Source organism: Macaca nemestrina, chromosome 3 (assembly GCF_043159975.1).
Source record: "Macaca nemestrina isolate mMacNem1 chromosome 3, mMacNem.hap1, whole genome shotgun sequence".
Classification (NCBI taxonomy): Eukaryota; Metazoa; Chordata; class Mammalia; order Primates; family Cercopithecidae; genus Macaca; species Macaca nemestrina.
The window spans coordinates 3,465,794-3,487,839 of NC_092127.1; the positions used below are offsets into that span (position 1 = coordinate 3,465,794).

General features: G+C 43.5%; 1 protein-coding gene across 9 annotated transcripts in view; it reads left to right on the forward strand.

Moving 5' to 3' along the window:
• Window positions 1-22,046, forward strand: part of LOC105466548 (FAT atypical cadherin 1) — a 141,532-nt gene that overhangs the window by 56,832 nt on the left and 62,654 nt on the right. For all 9 annotated transcript variants that reach the window (XM_011715493.3, XM_011715495.3, XM_011715486.3 and 6 more), the window contains exon 3: window positions 8,055-8,369. In XM_011715493.3, the coding sequence (XP_011713795.2) occupies window positions 8,055-8,369 (315 nt within the window). The remainder of the gene's footprint in view (window positions 1-8,054; window positions 8,370-22,046) is intronic.

The window sequence follows — 22,046 nt, forward strand, 5'->3', positions numbered from 1 at the left end:
CATCGGGCCTCTGAGTCTGCTCACAATACAAACGACTTCTCACAAAAGAGCACTCATGGCGCATCCCTGGTTTTGAAATATTGGGTCGTGGTGGTCACTGACGTGACTTCAGTTAAACTGGAGAGAAGGAAATTATACGTGATTTACTGTGTTTTTATCAGTAAGGGGGCGGGGGTATCTGTCCGGTACACGAGTATACTGCCTAGCAGTTTGGCCCGTGAGGGATGCTTCTTAGTTGACTTATTTTCTTTCACTTATTTTGACTTTTTTTATTATCAAAAGCATAAAATATTTATGGAAGTGGTCTCTAGCAATTAAAATTTTAATTATTAATATACGTATACACACATAATAGAACATTCTGTTTTTAAAAGTACTAGAACTTGTTTTTCTCCTTCTCTTGCAAAATAAACCATTAAACATTGGTCTTTACATATTCCTTACGTTTTATGATTAGCAACTCCAGTGAAGTAAATAGTAATATCTTATAAACTTTGGGTGAAAGGAAAGTAAAAAATGTTGATTTTAGTTCTGAGAGCATTTCCTGTGTCATTCCCTGAGAAAGTAGATGAATAGCCATTATTAGAGTCCTAAATGCCTTCAGCCCAATAGACTCCTCTTTTTTCATTTCTTGTTCTGTTTTAGTCCACAGTAGTAACATAACTTTGCCAACTGATGGCAGAAGCAAGAACATTAAATGTATATTTACACACACACATACACACACACACATGCACACACACGATCTACTGTATTGTTTCTAAAAGAATTCAAATGTTTTGATTTATGAGATAATACTGCATGTCAAACTGGTATCGTTATTTTTATTTATTTTTTTTGAGATGGAATTTCACTCTTGTTGCCCAGGCTGGAGTGCAATGACACTAGATCAGCTCACTGCAACCTCCGCCTTCCGGGTTCAAGTGATTCTTCTGCCTCAGCCTCCCGAGTAACTGGGGTTACAGGCGCCCGCTGCCTCGCCCAGCTAATTTTTTGTATTTTTAGTAGAGATGCGGTTTCAACATGTTGGCCAGGCTGGTCTTTAACTCCTGACCTCAGGTGATCGCTGGCCTCCGCCCCCCAAAGTGCTGGGATTACAGGCATGAGCCACCCAGCCCAGTTATTTTAAAGAAAGGCTAAACTGCAGAAATTTTGCTTTTTATATTAAACTCATTTTACAGCTGTTCTTCGTATATAATAGGCAAAACAAGTAATAATTTTTTCTTAATTTACAGTAAATTATATTTTGAATTAGATTGTTATTTAAATCTTTAGCCTTTAACATGTAAAGTTTCTTATACACACATGAGGCTCTCTCAAGGTATCATCAAGATGTAGAAATATTAACATTATCAGTCTAAATCTAGTATTTAATGAAAACGAGATTAAAAACAGGTAAGTTCAAAAAAGTTTTTAATTGAAGGAAGGAAACAATCTACATATTATGAGCTCTCATAGACAACCTTTTTAAAAAAATAAAACATTTGCAGAAAAATGGAGCAGAAGGTAGAGTGCTCATGTAACTCCCGGCTCCCTGCCCCGCTTCGCCTGTTGTTGACATCTTACATTAGCATGTAAGATGTTACAATTACAGAATCGGTGTTGGTACATTGTTACTAACTAAAGTCCATAATACATGCAGATTTTCTGAGTTCTTACCTAAGGTGCCTTCTGTGGTCCAGGCTCCCACGTGACGTTTCCATAATACATACAGATTTTCTGAGTTCTTACCTAAGGTGCCTTCTGTGGTCCAGGCTCCTACATGACATTTAGTTACCTCTCTCTGGGCTCCTCTTGCCTGTGACTGTTTCTCATCCTTTCCTTGTGTGTAATGGATAGCCTTCTTTTAACACCTGCTTCTTAAGCACTCACTGTTGACCCGGCCTTGAACCAAACACGTAGCAATTCTTTGTCCTTAAGAAGTTTGCATTCTAATAGGAAGCTTACAGTCTACTTTTAAAATTTGATTTTAAGGAAGAATTGTTGTCTTTTAGTGATTAACATGTAATATGACAATTCGGAGATGTTTAGTCTTTGCATAATTAGCAGGAAAAATTGAATAACCATTTATAGATTAATTGCAGCAACAGAGAGATTGGCTCTCCAGTGTGTTGATGGTATGTCTCTTCTTTTTCAGTGAGTATTGTTTTCATATTTGGGAAAATGCTTATTTTCAAAAGAGTTACTCTGTTTACGCTGAGGATATTGAATTGGAGAAAAGAGTTTCTAGTAGTCTGTTGTTGCCTGGAGGGAAAATATCATTAAAATTATATCTCACATTTAAGGTTTTCTTGTGAGTGAACAAAGCAGCTTTTAATACAGTTGCTGCCTTAAGCAATTGTATGAAAAGTTTAAAAAATTAAGTATGTGACGTGATATATTGCACATTTATGGTGCTGGGTTGTTGCTGATGATAAGTATTTTTGAGCTGAAATAGCTGAAGAATCAGAAATAACAAGGCTTTGTTGAAAGCCTTGGCATTAAGGCTTGACTGGGAACCAAGGCCTGTTAAACAAAGAAAATAGGAAAATTCTCAGAGGAAAGGTACTCTGTGGCCATGGGAATTTGAATCAGTTAAATTATTTTTGGCACACATCATAGCTGTAACTTTATTTTTGCCTTAAAAATTACTGTGTTGCAAGAGTCCTGTTCCACCTGTGTCAGCTGGAGGGAATGCTGGCCTTTCCTGATCCAAGACTCTTCCTTAGCAGCAGCAGTAGCCAGCAGTGGCAGGGAGTGTAGAGTTAGTTCAAACTTTGATTTACTTTTGAACCATTTATTGGAGCAACCCTATAACCTTTGAATAATCAGGCTGTGGAAAGACAGCAGCATCTGTTTAATTAAATAAGTGGGCATTAATGAATCCTTCCATAAAGAAATTTTGCTGTGAACTGTATTTTCAACTATATTGGTCAAGCTCTTTTAGAAATTACATTTTCCCCTTCAATCTAGTTCTCCACTGTATGCATATTTAAAATGAGTTTCCATAGTGACATCTGGTGGTGGATTTGAAATCCTGGAGAGTATGTATGTTTGGAATGATAAATATTCTTACTTAATAACTCCAAATTTCCGGCTTCTTTCAGATTTTTCGGGTTATTAACAACTTCATTGTATTCTCAAGGTTGGAAAGCTAGGCATTTATTCCTTCTGTCATGCTTCATTCCAGTAAAGGCATGACTTCTGATGGCACTGCTGAGTGGCACACGTAAGAAGCCTGTCTCAACCTGTCTTCTGTGCTCCAGATTCACGTCATAGCATCACGCAGCAGCATCACGCCCGCTCGCACTGCGCGTGCATGGCGACCTCCTGACAGGAGTGGCGGAGTTTCCGTGTCACCCCTCTCACGGCTCTGTTGCTCCTGGCGTCTGGCTGAAGGGAATCCTGCGGAAGGCCTGGGCTGCACCCCTCCCTCCTCACAGCCTGGGCCCATGCACCTGCTGGCTGCATGCTGTGTTTGCTTTCAGAAAGGTAGAAGGAAGGGAGCGCAGAGAGGAGGAGATGCGGAAGATAGGAGGGAGATCACGGAGGAGAGTGTGGAGGTGGATATACATAGGTGCCCAAACAGATGAGGTAGTGAATATGTGTAAATAGAAAGATACCTGTAAAAACTATAGTTTTTGTTGGTTCCTTTTGTCTCCAGCATGAGTTTATAACCCACTATATAAAAAAAGTACTTACTGAAAGTTGATTGGTAGACATTCATGGATTAAGAGAAATAGATTGGGATAGAGGTTTGAGGATGACCACAGTTTGAGTCACATCCAGTGATGGCTGGACGTCCTTAGTTTTATTTTTGTTTTTCTCTGTGTTAAAGGCACTAATTAGAAGTCTTCCTGATGGAAATGTGAAAATTTGTTTCCTTTATGGAACTGAGGTAACTGCTAAAGTTACAGAAGAAATCTGTCTGTAATCTGTAAATGCCAGTTGAGGCTTTAGGAAGGACTGGGGAACGGATGGTAAAGTGTAGGAACAAGAACTCCTAGTGACTTAACAAAGGCAGCTTTGGGTCAGACTCAGAGACAGCCGGTGTGTTACTCCCTGCAGAAACCAGGGCTCCCTTGAAGAATGGTTTGGATCGGGATGAACTCCTGATTAAGGAGATCCTTCACTCTGGATTCTGAAGGACACCTGTTTAGCTTCTTGGAGTTGGACAAATCATTTCAACGTTCTTTAAGAACAAGGGGGTTGCACTGGAGGGTTTTGAAGGCGTTCCCAGTCTAATGCTTGATTTTGAGATGGCGAAGGCTAGCTCTGCCCCTGGTCTTTCTTCGCACATTATCTAGACTCTCACTCAGCCACCCTGGACCTTCGTCCTGCCCCCGATTCAAGATGGGAAGCTTCGGGGCTTTGACCTAGAGATCTCGGGCTAGCGCGATAGGTCCACGGGAAGTTTCTGCCCAGGGCTCCCGAAGAGTGCATCTTGCAACTGGGTTGACAGATTAAAAAGTGGAAAACAAAGTAGCTTGGCATGCTTAAGGCTTCCCTCCACCCACTTTGTGCATATACAAAGGTTTTCTGCCGTGACTAGAATAGCACTTAGGTACTGAACCCCGAAACTCTGAGCCGAGTCCTCAGATCCTCTCCTCTCTGTTGTCCCGCACGAATGAGGAAGAGCCTTCTTTCCACACTGGGAAGCTCCTTGTGGCCTTTCCTCATGGTTGTAGCCCCACCAGGTCCCCAGCACCTTTGGTGTCCCACAGTGTTGCTGTTGATTGATGGTGGTGACAGCCCACCGCCCAGTGGAGAATACCCAGAGGCCTGGAGTCCGACCGTCCGGCTCAGCTCCAGATCCTACCAGTTAGCTGTTGACCCTGGCCATGTTTCCTCCTCACTCCAGGGCTTAAGCAAGTTTCTTAATGGATCTAAGCTTCTCTTTCCTCTTGTTTAAAGCGGGGATGAAAATCATGCAACTTCCATGTTCTTTCAGTGATTTAGTGCATGTAAAGCATCTAGTAACGTGATTGGCGTCCATGAGGAATCTGAGGATTTTGGTTACAAGATGAGATTCTTCGACGTGCCCTCCTTTCCCTTTGGCAGTTGAAATTTATAGTTCTCCTTAAGTTGTATTCAATAATTTTTTTATCTTACAAAGAGGTAATAATTAAAATGCATCGAAGCAGAAGCTTATCTCAGCAGTCACGATAGGCATTCTAAAAGTACACAGTCATGAATTCACGCAACAGGAACATCCAGCATCTCACTCGTTCATATTGACTATTTTACCTGCAAATTACGCAATCCTAGTTTTCTCCCATATTTAAATAGAGCCACTTTGTCGCGTCAGTCTTAACCTTTAGTAATATCCACAGATTACCGGGGACTCTGACCGTCCCCTCCTGATGGACGTGGCCGTCCCCCACCCCCTGGTGGTGCAGTGGCTGGGTCGGCAGGGACCGCTCCTGGCAGAAACCATCTCAGAATTGCACACTGCAGTCTGGACGCTTACGGCCCAAACTAGAAATAGGGCACGATGGAAAATCGTAGCTGTTTCTGGCTGTGATTGCACACCTCAGATGTGCTGGTGATATATTTCCATTTCTATTTCTTTTTTCCCTTGAGATTAGAGAAAGCTATTGTGTAGGAGTGAACATTTAATACATTCCTACTTCAGATGGATGAAGTAGGAAGTTTGACTCACCTTTCCCGAACTACCACATTAAGTTTTGCTTCCTCTTTTGTCACAGCAGCCATAGGACTGACAAGGATGTTGCTGGTGCTGAAGACAGACACTTGTGGTATCCACACTCCAGCTCTGCCATTCACCGTGGCCCTGGGAAGGTTCCTCATCTCTCTCAATCTGAGTTTTTCGTTAGTGAAGTGGAGTTAATAGCATCACGTAACTAGGCAGGCTGGATGTAAAGATTATAGAAGATAATGCATATGAGACACTTACCACAGGGCCTGACATTTAGTAAACACTGAGCAAATTGTTTCTGTAATTACCATTTTTAAATGCCTGTATGTCACATTTGGAGGGGCACATTTTAAAACAGTAGATAGAAGCATGAACTGTTGGAGGATTAGAACTCAAAAAAGGTAGATAAAAGCATCATGTACCTGTCTTCTTGAGATTTCCTAATAATACTTCACCTGTCAAGTGAATTTTATTGCATTTTAATGAAGTGGCAGCGCACAGGGGGAGCTGTGTACATTTTGTTAATGTGTGATCCTCCCGGAGAGAACATTCTGTTATTCCCTGACGTCTTTGTATCTGTGGATAGATGTGATGAATCAGAGAAACGGAAAGGTTATTATTTGTGCCTACAGACAGATATAATTTTGTTAATTTAGCAGACCAGTTGAGTGTGCGTAGGTTATGCTTGGGTTAGAGAACAAGGGAAATATGTTTGAGCTCATTTTCAGTTGTCTCCTGTGCAGAGGAACCAGTTAGGTCCTTTTTGTTTGGTTCTGAGGTTTCTTCCATGTTTCTAGAAGCAGTATTCTACAGCCTTTCTGAAGTTCAGTATGAATTAATGAAGCAATAACAAATCATTGTAATGCTTTTGAATGGCAATAAAGATTCATTAATTTCACATTTTATTTAGCTAAGTTTTCTATTTTTAAGTTGTAAGTCCTTTTGGGGGTATTAGATATAATTATCCTTCATTCAAAAAATGAGTTTTTCTGATATTAACCTGGAGTAAGTTATATTTAATTTTAACCTGGAGTAATATTAATGTTAACCTGGAGTAAGTTAATATTTAATTTTGTGTGATCAAAATTATGAATTACAACAGTGTATTTTTGTCAACTAAATGGGTCATTGCTGAGCACAGGTGAAATTGGTAATTGGTTATTTTTCTCACAGTATTTTGCGTTTAATGGGAAACTTCAGGGATTCTAGAGCTTCATCATTTGCAGAGTCCAGCCTGTACCATGGTGTAGAACACGGGGAGTATTGTTAGTTCCGAGTGATCAATCCGTGAGAATAAGTGCAGTGAGATGTTTTTGGTAGACAAAGGGCGAGACAGCACCACTGAACAAAAAGGTGGGACTTGCCAAAGAGAAATGGCTATTTTTGCTTCTTATCCCCAGAGGAGGTAACTCCTGGCTTGAAGTTAAGTTTTGACTGGTTTCAGTGGCTGGACCAAAACATTACAGATACTCTAACCCTCTTTGTAATCATATAATTTCATCTCTTGCTAGTTGACTTACCAAGAAATGTATCCTAGTTTGGGTCCCAGTTGAGGACTTTTCTCTATCAACCCTGTATAAGATACTTCGGTATTTCACTTGTGTATTTAATACATTATTGTGCTTTATGTAAGGTGCTGGGGATACTGGTATTTAAGATGACGTGGCCTCTGCCCTTTTGGAGTTTATAGTGTAGCTGAAGAGTTTATGTTTTTATAGCATGCTGGTTGTCTTCCCATTTGTTTGAGGCGATTGAAAGAAATGGAAGGACCTCAACACTCAGGAGATCTGAGCAGCCCGTTATTGTGGACTTTGAAGTTGCACCTTGTTTCCTTTGCCACTGTGAGAAGGGCTATGCGTGCAGACCGAGCTGTCCGGAGGATGCTGCTGCTCCTGCCTTTTTCCTTAGACAGTGGTCGCCACACGGACACAGCGTGGGGAGCGGGGTTGCTGGACTGTGGGGTCTGAGATCTGGGCCATGGCTCTGGCGTCCTGAGTAGCCTCCAGGAAAGTCAGCACATCTCTCAACCAACTATAAACTTCACGTATCAAAAAATGAAGTGTTGGGCCGTTGGATGATCTCTTAGTGCTCACCTATTTTGACACTTCAATGAGATAATATTTTTAAAGTGCGCCGTTTAGTGCCTGACACCTGATTCTAATAACAAACACCTTCATAGCTTGTATTATGTGCCAAGTGTTCTAACCATTATACGCATGTTAGTTGAGCATACTATGGTTTTCTCATTTTAGAAGAAAGGAAGCTGAGTCACAGAAAGGCTAGTGACCTTGCTCAAGGTTATGCACCTAGTAAGAGGCATATAAAGCCCTCAGTAAGCCGGAGTTGTTGACACTTTCTCAAGCTGGCAGTTTTGGTTGTTGACGTGCTGCTTTACGTTTTTCTTTTTTCTCTCTAGGTATCATAGAGACGTCAGATCGACTGGACCGTGAATCGACCTCCCATTATTGGCTGACAGTCTTTGCAACCGATCAGGGTGTCGTGCCTCTTTCATCCTTCATAGAGATCTACATAGAGGTTGAGGATGTCAATGACAATGCCCCACAGACATCAGAGCCTGTTTATTACCCAGAAATCTTGGAAAATTCTCCTAAAGATGTGTCTGTGGTCCAGATCGAGGCATTCGATCCAGATTTGAGCTCTAATGACAAGCTCGTGTACAGAATTACAAGTGGAAATCCGCAGGGGTTCTTCGCAGTACATCCTAAAACAGGTATGTGTTAATACTGCTGTGTGCAACGTTCATGCTTATGCTCTTCTGTTAGGGGGAAAAGTAAGAATTAGCATTGATCTGTTACATGCTTTTGTTTTTTATTAAATTGTTTTCCTTTTGAATTATTCAAAATAAGCCTTTATTTTGGATAAAAATTTAGCCTAACAGGGTGTGGTGGCTCGCGCCTGTAATCCCAGCACTTTGGGAGGCCAAGGCAGGTGGACCACAAGGTCAGGAGATCGAGACCATCCTGGCTAACACGGTGAAACCCCATCTCCACTAAAAGTACAAAAAATTAGCTGGGCGTGGTGGCAGGCGCCTGTAGTCCCAGCTACTTGGGAGGCCGAGGCAGGAGAATGGCAATGGCTTGAACCCGGGAGGCAGAGCTTGCAGTGAGCTGAGATGGTGCCACTGCACTCCAGCGACAGAGCGAGACTCCGTCTCAAAAAAAAAAAAAAAATTAGCTTTTTTAACTTTGAGTTTGCTTTTATAAAGCTATTTTACAATTATGCTCATTAGTAGGGTTTCACTTTCAGGTTAAAAAGCAAACATTGTTATTTCAGTAATAGCTCCTAAATTAGTGATATATCTTAAATTTACAGCAAATTCTACTGCTGCTAAGAATTTGAATTGTTCTAAGTCCACTTTTTGTAAAGAATATTAAAAGAGTTTATTTCACAGTTCGCTAGTTTTGTAATGTTTTAAGGTTCTCCCATAGAGCAGTGCTGTATGTGCAGGTGGTAAGGGATTGGGATTAAACAGTTTTCAGACTGGAAGCGGTTGCTTTCCTGAAATGACACCCCAGGCCTTTTGCTTCTAACATTTTTTCCGTCGATGTCTGTGACCGACTCCCCTGCTTCCCAGAAGACAGCTCCTTGACCTCAAGATCCTCCTCCAAAATTTTTATAAACTTCTAATCTTTGTTCCTTACTGCACAAGTGATAACTGCGTTCACCCTCCTTGTGAAATAAAGGAAAAGTGAGCTAAAAACTAAGTGCTGAAAAATCAGAAGGCATGGCCAAGCATAAGAAAGTCAGAAGTGTATAAGCATTGTGAGGATGCATTTGGAGTCCACAATGTATGCCTCTCTAGTGCAGTCCCAGACCTCCAGAGAGAAATCTAGAAGTAAAAGCCTTGATTGATGCAATGTGGGTGTGAACAAAAACCCTCAAAGAGCTGTTTTCCTATCCTCTTCCCAGACCCCAACAATCATCCTCACGGAAGATTTCTGTGAACAAGCGTGTGCTTGGGGGTTGGGGGGAGATTCCACGCACACCGAGCAGCGCGCACCTTGGGAGCGCTCTCATTCAATTCTGACGGGTTTTCTTGCCTGGACAGCCTCAGATTCTCAGTTCCCAAGAGTGTTCCCTTCCTCCCCCCAGCTGCAAGCCCAGGCCTCCGAAACTCCTGACGGACCAGCTTCAAGTGAGGGTTCGCGTGACCTCTCTTTGGGTTCTGTTACTCTATTAGAACAGCTCACAGAACTCAGGGAAACACTTATATTTACCTGGTTATTACAAAGGACATTTTAAAGGATACAAATAAACAGCCAGATGAAGAGATACACGGGGGCAAAGTCTGCAAGGGTCCCATGCACAGGCCCTTCTGTCCCAGTGGAGTCGGGGTGCACCACCCTCCCAGCACCTGGATAAGTTCTTGTTCACCTTCCTGTAGCCTCCGCGTGTTCAGCGGCCAGAAACTCTGAACTCTGCTTTCTTGGGCCTTTTACGGAGACTTCATTACCTAGGCATGATTGACGCACGGACAGCCATGTCAACGTGTGGCTGACGGAGGCCTGTCTCTTCGGATTCTTGGCCTCTGTCTGCAGCGTTTCCGCCTCCAGGATGTGGAGCGGGACCCTCTCTGGAATGAGGGGCTTGTGACGCACAGTCAGATTGGAGTCCTGCCTTGGCAGGTGAAAGGAGAGTGGCAGGTGGTCCGGACAGAGATTCTGTTTCCTGAGGCAAAAAGTGCTACAACATAACCGAAGACTGTGACAGGGGTATGGGAGTGACAAGCCAGAAACCATGGACAGAAACAAATATACACCCCTCCCCACAACACACATGTGTGTCATATCACAGGTGGCAATTCAAGACCAGAACTACCCCTATAGTAATTTGTGTGATGAATTAGGCTAAGCAGTGTTTTCCATTTTCTTGTGTCTTCTCTCTTTTAGATTAGATTAAGTCCTCTGTGAAGAGACAGATGAGCAAGCAATAAATATTATTTTGGATATCTAAGCACATGGCATAGGTCTGGGCATAATACATATTTGAGGAGTAGGAGAAAGAAACTGAGGAGATGGTGTAGCTTAGCATTGCTGTGGGGAGCCTTGAAAACCCTGGGTTCTTCCTGGGGCCCCAGAAATGATGATGTGGCTGCTATGGTGTTATGTCTTGTTGTAGAAACATGATTAACATGACATTGCCTCTCCCCATTAAATCTCTCTCTTCTGACAACTCTAAAGAAAAGGTGTTTGCAATTCTATGCAGTTACCTTCAGCAGAGGAGTAAACGCTCTCCAGGTGTCCGCCGCCAGCCCCCAGCCCCCAGCCCCCAGCCCGGTGGGAGTACAGGCGTTCTGCTGGCAGGGCGGCAGCAGGAAATTCAGTGGACAGCACCCAGAGGCTTTCTTTTCTTACGAGTTGAAGTCAGGTAATAGTGGAGGATACCATAGTTAGTACACAGCAGTATTTGTTGTGAAGTATGTTAAAAACTATGATTAGTAAAGAAGTCCCAACGTTCCACAAATCACCTCAAGTCTCTGAAGATGAAGAACCATATTTTAGCATGGGAATTATTAATATAGGAAATAGAGCTTCATAAGATCGGTTTCTAGATGATTCTCTTCCCCCAACTCAGCAGCAAATTGGGGTGTGATCCTCAGGACCCAAAGTGCAGATGCCTCATGTTCTCACAGCCTTTAAAGCAGACTGACTTTTCACAGGTAGGTCGGTGTCGTGGCGGCTCGATTGGGAAGGCTGATGAAAGTCTGTCTGGCAGAAAAAAGTGCTTGAGAGTTACTGACCCATCGCACCACCTGGAGACCCTAAATCGTGTTACTTAATGATTAATGGCTGAGCAAGGAAATCACTGGGCTGGAAATCAAGAGATCTGGGCCATAGGGAGGCCTTCCCTCTGGGATCCTGGGGCAAACTGACTTCCGGGTTCTTCGATTTTGTGATTCGGGGTGTTTCTGCACCCCTGTTAAGGCTTGTGTGTGTAGAGTGCAGGAGCGCCCAGGGTCATTCAGGGCACAGGTGCCTCAGCTGCTTCCACTTGCAGGTGTTACAGTTGCTCTGTTAATGAATATAAGACAGTCAAGAATCTAGTAGATTGATAAACTTGTGCCTTTGAATAAACAAATTTGCTGGAATAAAGTGGATCTACTTGTTTCTTAGTGGGAAACATGAATTTGGGACCCGGGTGATTATCCTCAGTATCCAGCAGGCTAGAGAGTGCTTCAGTTTATCATCATTTAAAGTGTGTGTTTATGCATCACGTACAGTCACGCGTGGCTGAATGCCAGGGATGCATTTTGAGAAACGCGTCATCAGGTGATTTTGTCAGTGTGTGGACAACATAGAGTGTACTTACCCAAACCTAGATGGTCTAGCCTACTACACACTCAGGCTGTATGGGATGGCCTGTTCTAGTCTATAGACCTGTATACCATGATCCTGTACTGAACACTGCAGGCACTTGTAACGCATTTGTGTGTCCAACATAGCTAAGTATAGAAAAGGTGCAGTAAAAATATGATATTAATCTTTCACAGCCACGGTCGTATGTACAGTTTGAGCGTATATGCAGCCTGTGGTTAGCTGAAACGTCATTACGCAGTGCATGGCTGTATTTATTTACTGAACTTTGAAATTATTTTCCCGAATCTTTGAAAGTTCGTCTACAAAAGTGAAATAACCAAGAGGAACTGGTGTGTGCAGCAGTGTGGCACAGGCCCTCACGGGTCCGGTGGAAGTGCGGCACGGGCCCTCACGGGTCCGGTGGAAGTGCGGCACGGGCCCTCACGGGTCCGGTGGAAGTGTGGCACAGACTCTCATAGGTCTGGTGGAAGTGTGGACAGGCTCTCAGGGATCCGGTGGAAGTGTGGCATGGGCCCTCAGGGATCCGGTGGAAGTGTGGACAGGCTCTCACGGGTCCGGTGGAAGTGTGGACAGGCTCTCACAGGTCCGGTGGAAGTGTGGACAGGCTCTCAGGGATCCGGTGGAAGTGTGGCATGGGCCCTCGGGTCCGGTGGAAGTGTGGCATGGGCCCTCGGGTCCGGTGGAAGTGTGGCACGGGCTCTCAGGGATCCGGTGGAAGTGTGGCATGGGCCCTCAGGGATCCGGTGGAAGTGTGGACAGGCTCTCACGGGTCCGGTGGAAGTGTGGACAGGCTCTCAGGGATCCGGTGGAAGTGTGGCATGGGCCCTCGGGTCTGGTGGAAGTGTGGCATGGGCCCTCAGGGATCCGGTGGAAGTGTGGACAGGCTCTCATGGGTCCGGTGGAAGTGTGGCATGGGCCCTCGGGCCCGGTGGAAGTGTGGCATGGGCCCTCGGGTCCAGTGGAAGTGTGGCATGGGCCCTCAGGGATCCGGTGGAAGTGTGGACAGGCTCTCAGGGATCCGGTGGAAGTGTGGCATGGGCCCTCGGGTCCGGTGGAAGTGTGGCATGGGCCCTCAGGGATCCGGTGGAAGTGTGGACAGGCTCTCAGGGATCCGGTGGAAGTGTGGCATAGGCCCTCGGGTCCGGTGGAAGTGTGGCATGGGCCCTCGGGTCCGGTGGAAGTGTGGCATGGGCCCTCACGGGTCCAGTGGAAGTAGGAAACCGGCAGTGGGTGTGACTGTGAAGATGAGGCCCTGTGGAACAGGTACTGGGCTGATTGTGAAGGTGGTAACAATAGATTGATGGAGAGGAGGTAGAAGGTGTTTTTATGTTGGGGGCAATTTGAAGGAATGGTGAGTTGGAGACCAAGAAATAAGTGTACGGGAGATGGCTACACTCAATGGAAAACCTCGAATGCCGGAATAAGGGTGAAAGAGGTTATTTGTTATTTTTATGAATAAAAGTGACCTCTTTTTGAGAGTCGGTATAAAGTGCCTTGCAACATTTTGGATAAACTTAAATAAAATGACCTCACTAAAAGTCTTTTTGGAAAAGAGGAAGACATCTCGGCAATATTTTTCTCTCCTTACCCTTTTGTCACAGTATAACAAAATATTTTAAAAGCCACAACCAGAAACCTTCCTAGGAGTGGGTTTAGTGAGTGATCTTACGAATTTTGTGCTCTAAACAAGTTTGAGTGAACTTTTTTGAATGCTTTTTCTCTTTAAGGTGTTTGTGCTTAATTGTGGTGCCGAGAACTGTCCGTCTGCATTTCAGACCATTCTTATTACATTGTTTACAAGTGGGGGGGCTGTGGGGGGGGCAGTGGGTTTTCATTTTTAGGAGATACAAGTGGAAGACCATATCCATTTTCCTTTTGTGATATATACACTTCTGTTGACATCACTAATTTTAATAACATTTTTTGTTTGTGTCCATTATTAGTTATAGGGTAAATGTGCTTCTTTTAACATAAGCTGCACGCTTGTTCCAGGTGGAAGAGAGACAGGAGCGTAGAATTCAGAATGTTTGGCGCCTTGGCAGCTCCGGCGCCTGCAAACAAAAGCGTCACAGCTTTGTGGTATGTCAAGGACAGAGAAGAAAGGGAGTCCCGAACAAAAGGGACTAGTGTGAGCTTCTCATGTCTCATTATTCACGAACAACCTCTGGAAATCGACACCACGCTTGCAGAGTCTTTTTAAAGTTACTGCTTTGAACTTGGAGGAGTTGATATGCAACTTACAATTCACGTTTATTAATACTTTTGAAGTGTTACTTTTAGACACGTGCGTCCTTTAGAAGAGACCACCGTCTTACTCTCTTATCTGTATGTTTGATATTTTTCAAGTTTTTGCTACAAACCAAGTAGTGAATCTTTATTTTTAAAAAGCTTTTTTGAGGTGTAATTGACTTACAGCAAATTGCACATATTTAAAGTCTACAAATTGATAAGCTTTGACGTAGCTTTTACACCTGAGAAAGCACCACCACTCTCAGGGAGTGAACACACCCATCATTCCCAAAGGTCTGCTCACACTTCTCTATTCCCCCTTCCAGCCCTCCCACCTGCATCTCTAGTCAACTGCTGGTGTGCTTTCTAGCACTAAATAATAGTGTGCATTTCCTAGAATTTTATATTCGTGAACTCACGTGGCATGTACTCTTTTTGGTAAGGCTTCTTACAGTTCGCATGTTTATTTGAGATTCATGCATGTTTTAGCGTGTATTAGGACTACGTTTCTTTTCATTGCTGTGTATCCTTTGTGTAGATAGATTAATTTGTGTATCCACTCACCTGGTGATAGGCATTTGTATTGTTGCCAGGTTTTGGCTGTTTATAAATAAAGCTGCTGCGAACATTGAGTACAAGTCCTTCTGTGGACGCCTACTTCCGTTTCTCTTGGACGTCACCTAGGGGTGCATAGCTGGCTGGAAACTTGTCTCAAGGCAGCAAGCTGCTGCGATCGCGGCTCTCCCCTCGTCTGTTTCTCTCAGGGATCCCTGTCTTTCTTTGCCTGATGTCTAGTGTCGTGTCACCAGCCAGTGCATTCATTTTGTCTGCTTCTTGGTGGTTTTATGTTAAAGCGTAAATCTGATCCCCTCACTAGAAGTGGAAGGTCAGCTATTGCGTTTAAATCAGAAAAAGATGCCTTTTTAAGTTTAGAAGCTCCATCAACGTGGATGGACTATAAACACCTCCTTTAATAAACAGTGAATCTTCTTAGCCAGGGTTTTTGTGTCTTTAGGGAGTAAAAACTGAATTTCTAGGTTTATTTTAAATGGAAACTTAGCAATATCCTGGGGATGTTTCTGGAGTTTGTGGAAATACGGATATATATACACTTTTTGTCCCTCCCAAATTGTGCTGTTGTGTTGTACCCAGTAGCCAGGATGGCACTCCTCAGTCCTCCTTCCCCGGAGTACCGTTCACATCAGTTTACTCTGCTCAGCAAGGCCGGAAGGCAGATGTGTGTTTGTGATGTGTGTTTGTGATGTATGTGCACGTGTGGGTAGCACACTTCATCATTTCTATCACTTGTTTTAAATAGGTAATGCAATCACATGGTAAAACATGCAAAAAGTACAAGAAGATACCCAGTCAAGTTTTACTTTTACCCAGTTCTCCAGACACTCAGTTCCCTTCCTTAGTATATTCACTCTATTTTCTTATTTTCTCTATCCTGAATGCTGTGGCATCTGGGCCCTCACTGAGTGGGGAAGGACTGCCCCTTCCGGGACTTGGGATAGCAAATGACGGGTGCAGGACCATGCCTTTCATACACAAGCTGACCAGTCCGGAGTCCCGCTCCATACCACCACCTGTGTCATACCCAGGTCATCTCAGAGCCAGCGCTAGACAACTGGGGACAGCTATGCCCCAGAGCCTTTGAAATTGCGTAAACCAGCCAATCCATAGCGTCTCGCTCTAGCCTTTCTGTGAGATCCTCAGTCCACCTTTCCCGGTTCCTTCCACCTCCAGACCGACCCTGGCACGGTCCCGTGTGGCCCGGTACAGCCTTTGCCACCTTCAGTGGGGGTAGTGTGGCCTCCTCTTGGGGAAGTAGCAGACTGCCTTTTCACTGGCGGTCATACCTCATCTGTTGTCTCACCATACCTGAATAATAAAATCTACTACTTAAAGACAGCTAGTGTTTGCATTTTCTTTCACTTGTATGCAGGCAAGAAAGAATATGTTGGTTTTTTCCTCACCTTTGGACACAGATAGCGTACTGTATACATGGATATGCATCTTGGATTTTTCTGTAACAGTATTGGATGCTGTGCTTTTAAGATCACCTTGGCCAAGTGTGGTGGCTCATGCCTGTAATCCCAGCACTTTTGGGAGGCTGAGGCTTGTGGATCACTTGAGGTCAGGAGTTCGAATCCAGCCTGGCCAACATGGCGAAACCCTATCTCTGCTAAAAACAAAAATTAGCTGGGTGTGGTGTTGCACACCTTAATCCCAGCTGCTTGGGAGGCTGAAGCATGAGAATTGCTTGAACCCGGGAGGCAGAGTTGCAGTAAGCCGAGATCACTCCACTGCCCTCCAGCCTAGGCAACAGAGTGAGACCACATCTCAAAGAACAAACAAACAAAAAACCCCAAAACACCTTATTGTGGTTACTGATGAATTTGACACATTATTATAGGAATATATATGCATATCCACATACCTTTCACTGTCCATTTCACTGATCTTCTGATTTTATCTCATCAATGTTTACTTTTTACCTCTTTTCATTCATCTTCCTCTTTGAGAACAAATACAGTAAGAAAGACTTTTATTTATGACTTTAAATAAATTTATTAAAAAGTTTAGTAGTTAATGGTACAGGGCATCCTCTTTGACTGTGTATGTTTGTGTTTGTGATTTCTGTGTGTCTATATGTGCATCTTAAAAGGTTTAGGCTCTGTAACAGCTGCTACCTGTATTTCTGTCCTCTTGAGATTTTAAATAGGTAATGCAATCACATAGTACACAATTCAATATGTATATACCATAAAAACCTCATTTGTTAAATACTGAATCTTCTTAACGGAGGTTTTGTGTTTTGATTTCAGCTTCATGTTTCTTAGGTTTTCAACCTTCATCGATCCTGTAGAGTGATTTTTTTTTTTTTTTTTTCTTCGAGACAGTGTCTCACTCTGTCGTCCAGGCTGGAGTGCAGTGGTGCCATTTGCCTCACCGCAGCCTCAAACTCCTGCGCCCAAGTTCTTCCTTCCTCAGCCTCCTGAGTAACTGGGACCACAGACATGCACCACCATGCCCAGCTCATTTTTATATTTTTTGTAGAAATAGGGGTCTCGCCATGTTGCTCAGACTGGTCTCCAACTTCTGAGCTCAAACAATCCTCCTGTCTTGGCCTCCCAAAGTGGGATTTTTACAGGCGTGAGCCACCGTGCCCAACCTGCAGAGTAAAAGTTTCCTGTGTTTTGGAGGCTGATCCTTACTTAAAATCCCGTCTCATTATCGTGGAGCACACATTGCACTGTTAGAATCTTGTTGGTCCTGCCGGTTCGTTCTCTTTGAGCAGACTTCCATCAGCTATCTCATGCCTCTTCCCTTGGAGAGCTGAGCTGGAAGGAGACAGCCCAAGCGAAACCAGGAAAGCCTAATTTTCCTTCTTTTGCCACCTTTTTGTCTTATTCTCTGAAGTTTTTTTTATACCACTCTTCCACCTGTCTGCTGTGTCTTGCCATCACTTTTGGATAGGGCTGGAACAGAACTTTCGTTAGGAGTCAGAGGAACTTGACAAGCATGTCTCGTCTGTTACAAGCAGCTTCCACAGACTTCATCTTTACAAGAGCCCTGTGAGATGGTTACTGCAGATACCAGTAGCCTGCTGCGTTCCTTGTTTACATTTTCTTCATTTTACAAATAATCTGAAGACTTCACAGAGGTCAGAGCTGCCAGAGGTCAGGCAATGTGAATTTCCTGGCTGCCGCTTCTCAGTGCGTGGTGCCAGTCTCCGTCCTGTGCCTTTGCGTTTGGGTGTGAATGTGGCTGTGCAGCCAGTTTTTCTGTTTCGTATCTACTCTTTGTATTGAGGGATTCTGTTTCATATAATAGTTGCTTTTCAGGCTAATCTTATTCCTATGTTGCCATCAGACCAAAAATGGGAAACTTTTAAGTAACACTAGATTTTTAAACTTAGTTTTATGAACCATGGACCTCGGGTCATCAGACTGTTCCTATAAAGGGCCACACAGGGCTTTTGGGTTTGTGGGCCATTCAGTCTCTGTCATACCACTCAGCCTTGTCACTGTAGCCCAGAGGCTGCTGTACATGATATGGAAATGAGTGAGCACGGCTGTGTTCCAGGAAAACTTTACAAATAAATAAATAATTCAATAAAATTTGAATTTTCTGTCCTTTTCATGTATCACAAAAGTTTTTTTCAACCCTTTAAAAATGCAAAAGCCATTCTTCACTAGTCAGCCACACAAAAACAAGCTACGGTGGTTTCCTGACTCCTGATGACTTGATGTATTTACTGGTGGGACTAGTTAAGCAATTTCATTGATTGCTAATTTTGAAAATTATTTTGAAGGGATAGACTTTTATATATCTGAAGTAAAAATTGAATCCCTCCCGTTGCTGTAAGCAAGAATGCTTAGAAAGGATTATTTGTATTTTGTTTCTCTTGGTTGTTAATCATACAATTATTCTTTAAAGAAGAGCATTTAGAGTATCAGTTATCAAGGTTGAAATCTCAGATGAGATTTCACAGGTTGGTTAGTAGACTATTAGATCTCTTCCACATTGGGAAGTAATTGTTTCTCACTAGAAGATAAATTTTCCTAGATTTTGAGGTTTTCATACTTTTTTTGTGTTCATGTGTCCTGTTAAGAAGTTTTCAGAGCTCCCAATTTCAGCTCAGACACTTGGCTCTAAGTATACTTAGCAGGTCTTTATCGGTTCCCCCATTTTGTTTATTCTCTTATTCTGTGTTGAGATGTTATACTCAAATTACTCAGTTTCCATTTCGTATGCTTTTTAGAGGACAGCGTTATACAGTGGTCCATTTTTTATTTGCTTCTTTACATGTAAAATACTGTAGTATAGAATTATTTATGTTTACTATAGGAAATGTGATTTGTGATTGCAGACAGATTGGGTAGAGATGTGTAGTTTTTGTGTGGTAATCCCTGAAGCATGTAGTAAAGTTACCAAACGGTAGAAGAACTAGTAGGTATACTGGGTGCCCATCAGGTGTTAGTCCAGTAACACTTTACAACTATTTTTTTTCTGAACCAAAGTAAATGGCATTTTATTGTGGCTGGAACGAGTACTGAACAAAGTGCAATAGGAAATAGCTAAAGCTGCAAACAACTTCCAGGGGTTTCCGGTAACATTTGATAGCTGCAAAGGAAGGAAAGGACGGGCCAGTCGCGTTACAATGGCAGGAATTCATTAAAAAAAAATTACCTATTTGCAGTCTTTTTACCAAGATAGGCAAATATTTTAAGGTGGAATCTGTAGATTTTTTTCCTACCTCTTTTTCATGCTCATTATTATTTTATAAAATAAGTGAAGTATATTATCTCCAAAGTTTGCAGGAAGTCACATTTTATTCAGTACATTTCTGCCGATGTTGATGATGACAAGCTTTTTCCTCCTTAAATCGGTTAACTTGAATCTTTATGATAAATTCTGTCAGGAGCATTTGGTTTTTCTATAGCTGCTGAATATTATTTGCTAAAATTATAGTTAAGATTTTGCATGTGGGTGCCCGAGATTAGTCTTTTTATGTCAACATGATGTTAACCTTATAAAATGGGTTGTGTACCCTACTCTCTTTTTCTCTCCCTGCTATATCTGGCATTTATAAGATCACTGAAGGCAGTTCCCTGTAAATTGAGTTTTGCCGTCGATCTTATGTTTTAACGCCATCAATTTTCAACAAGAAACAGCTAGTGAGATAGAATTGAAGCCAGAAGAGACGTCTGAAGACTGTAGGGTACAGGCTCCCTGTGTGACGCCCCGTGTGACTTTAGACTAGTCATTTGATTAATTTTATTAGTGTTTTCTTTGGAACTCTGAAAGTTTGAACCAAATGAGTTCTGAGCGGCTTTCCAGCCTTGCCATTCTATGAATAGAATTCCATTTTTGGCTCCACGCCTAATACTGCCGGCACCAGTACTGCAGTGACAAACAATAGCTGCTCAGATGGCCACAGCTGCCAAACGAGCTCGCAGCAGGCTGTGGTGAAATGCGGTCTTAGAACAGCACCGAATAAAGACAGGGTGGCGCTGCCGAGGATCTCTGAGCTCACAGTCTAGGGCTCTGAGGGGCTGGATGCTGAGTGATGAGTGAAGGAAAAGTTGCGTGTTTGCTCATGGCCAGCAAGGCAGTCTGTTTTGCGGAAGCGGAGGACGTGATGCCTTCCCGCCAGTGGGCAGTCAGCTTGTCGGCTCTGCGTGGTCAGTGGTGACTCTGGTGTATGTTTCGGGGGGATCCAGCGTTGGCTCAGGTCCTTATGGGCCAGGGCCACCCTCATTCATTATTGTATCCACCGCAGAACCAGGCATGATACTCATGAAAGATTTTTAAAAGCAGCCACATTTGAAGGACTTTTCCTTTCACCCACTGGAAGAGGAGGCCTAGCAGTTGAAGCAGACAGTCGCTGCCCTTGGTGCCGTTTCTGTCACTCCCTGCTCACCTGCGCCTTCTGCCCACCCCACTGTACAGCTCTCAGGCCTGCACCGTGATCTCTCAGTCACATACGCAGCCTGGGTCTGGGGCCGTTTCCTTTTATTTAAGCTGGTTGGGTACAGATCAGTAGACTAGAATGTTCCATGGATGACGTGTTTACAAAGGCACAGTCAGGTGCTACCTGGAGTTCCACAGTTAGAGTCTGTTATTTCTGCATCTCATGTTGCTTTATTTTACTTTAATACCTCATTGTAAAAATCAAAATAATGACCGGTTTTGTGGCCCTCTTTGTTTTCCAGGCGTCTTGTGGGTCCCTGTAGTTTTCTGGTAGCTTTTTTACCTAACTCCGAGCAAGCTCTCTTTCAACACTGAACCGCGGACCTTTAAAACAATTTTTAGGAGCCCAAGATTTGTAACGTGTCCTATAAAGTTCTAAAGCACTTTTACTTAAATCTCTGACCTCTGGTATCTTCCCTGTTTATGTAATTTATGTTCATTTTTCCTAGTATTAGGCCTTTTTACTGTTCTTTCTTCTGTATAACAGAAGCAACAGGTATGGTTAAAATCGGAAGGACAGTTTGGGTAAACACGGGGTGAGCACAGGTAAGTTTTTGTGACTAAAGACAACATTAGGCAAATTATTTTTGCAAACACATTTTGATTAAGCCACTGTACCCCCAGGCCCGTGTTGCTGGTGGAGTGAGCCCTCGAGGACATAGAGGCTGTTTTACTTTCCTCGGAATTGAAGCGTCTGTTCTGTCTTGGTTCTTACATGAAACAGCTTTAGAGCTGGAACTTTGTGTGTTACAGGCTTTAAGCTAGAATTTATTCATATGAATAGAGTTGCTAAGTCAATATTTAGGGAGTTTTTCTATTATGGAGGGGAAATAATATACTCAGAACTGATGTGTGGTTTGTGTCATATTTTATATATTCGTAACTGAAAACAAGACTTAGCTGAATTGTGGTTCTCCGCCAGCGATGTTGAGGAAGCCCCATTCCAGAGCCGCGGCATCCTGCTCTCTCCTCCTCCTGAGGGATCCTGTTCTGTCCTCCCCTGAGGGATCCTGTTTTCTCCTTCTCCTGAGGGATCCTGCTCTCTCCTCCTCCTGAGGGATCCTGCTCTCTCCTTTCCTGAGGGATCCTGTTCTCTCCTCCCCTGAGGGATCCTGTTCTCTCCTCCTCTGAGGGATCCTGTTCTCTCCTCCCCTGAGGGATCCTGTTCTCTCCTCCCCTGAGGGATCCTGTTCTCTCCTCCTCTGAGGGATCCTGTTTTCTCCTCCCCTGAGGGATCCTGTTCTCTCCTCCCCTGAGGGATCCTGTTCTCTCCTCCCCTGAGGGATCCTGTTCTCTCCTCCCCTGAGGGATCCTGTTCTCTCCTCCCCTGAGGGATCCTGTTCTCTCCTCCTCTGAGG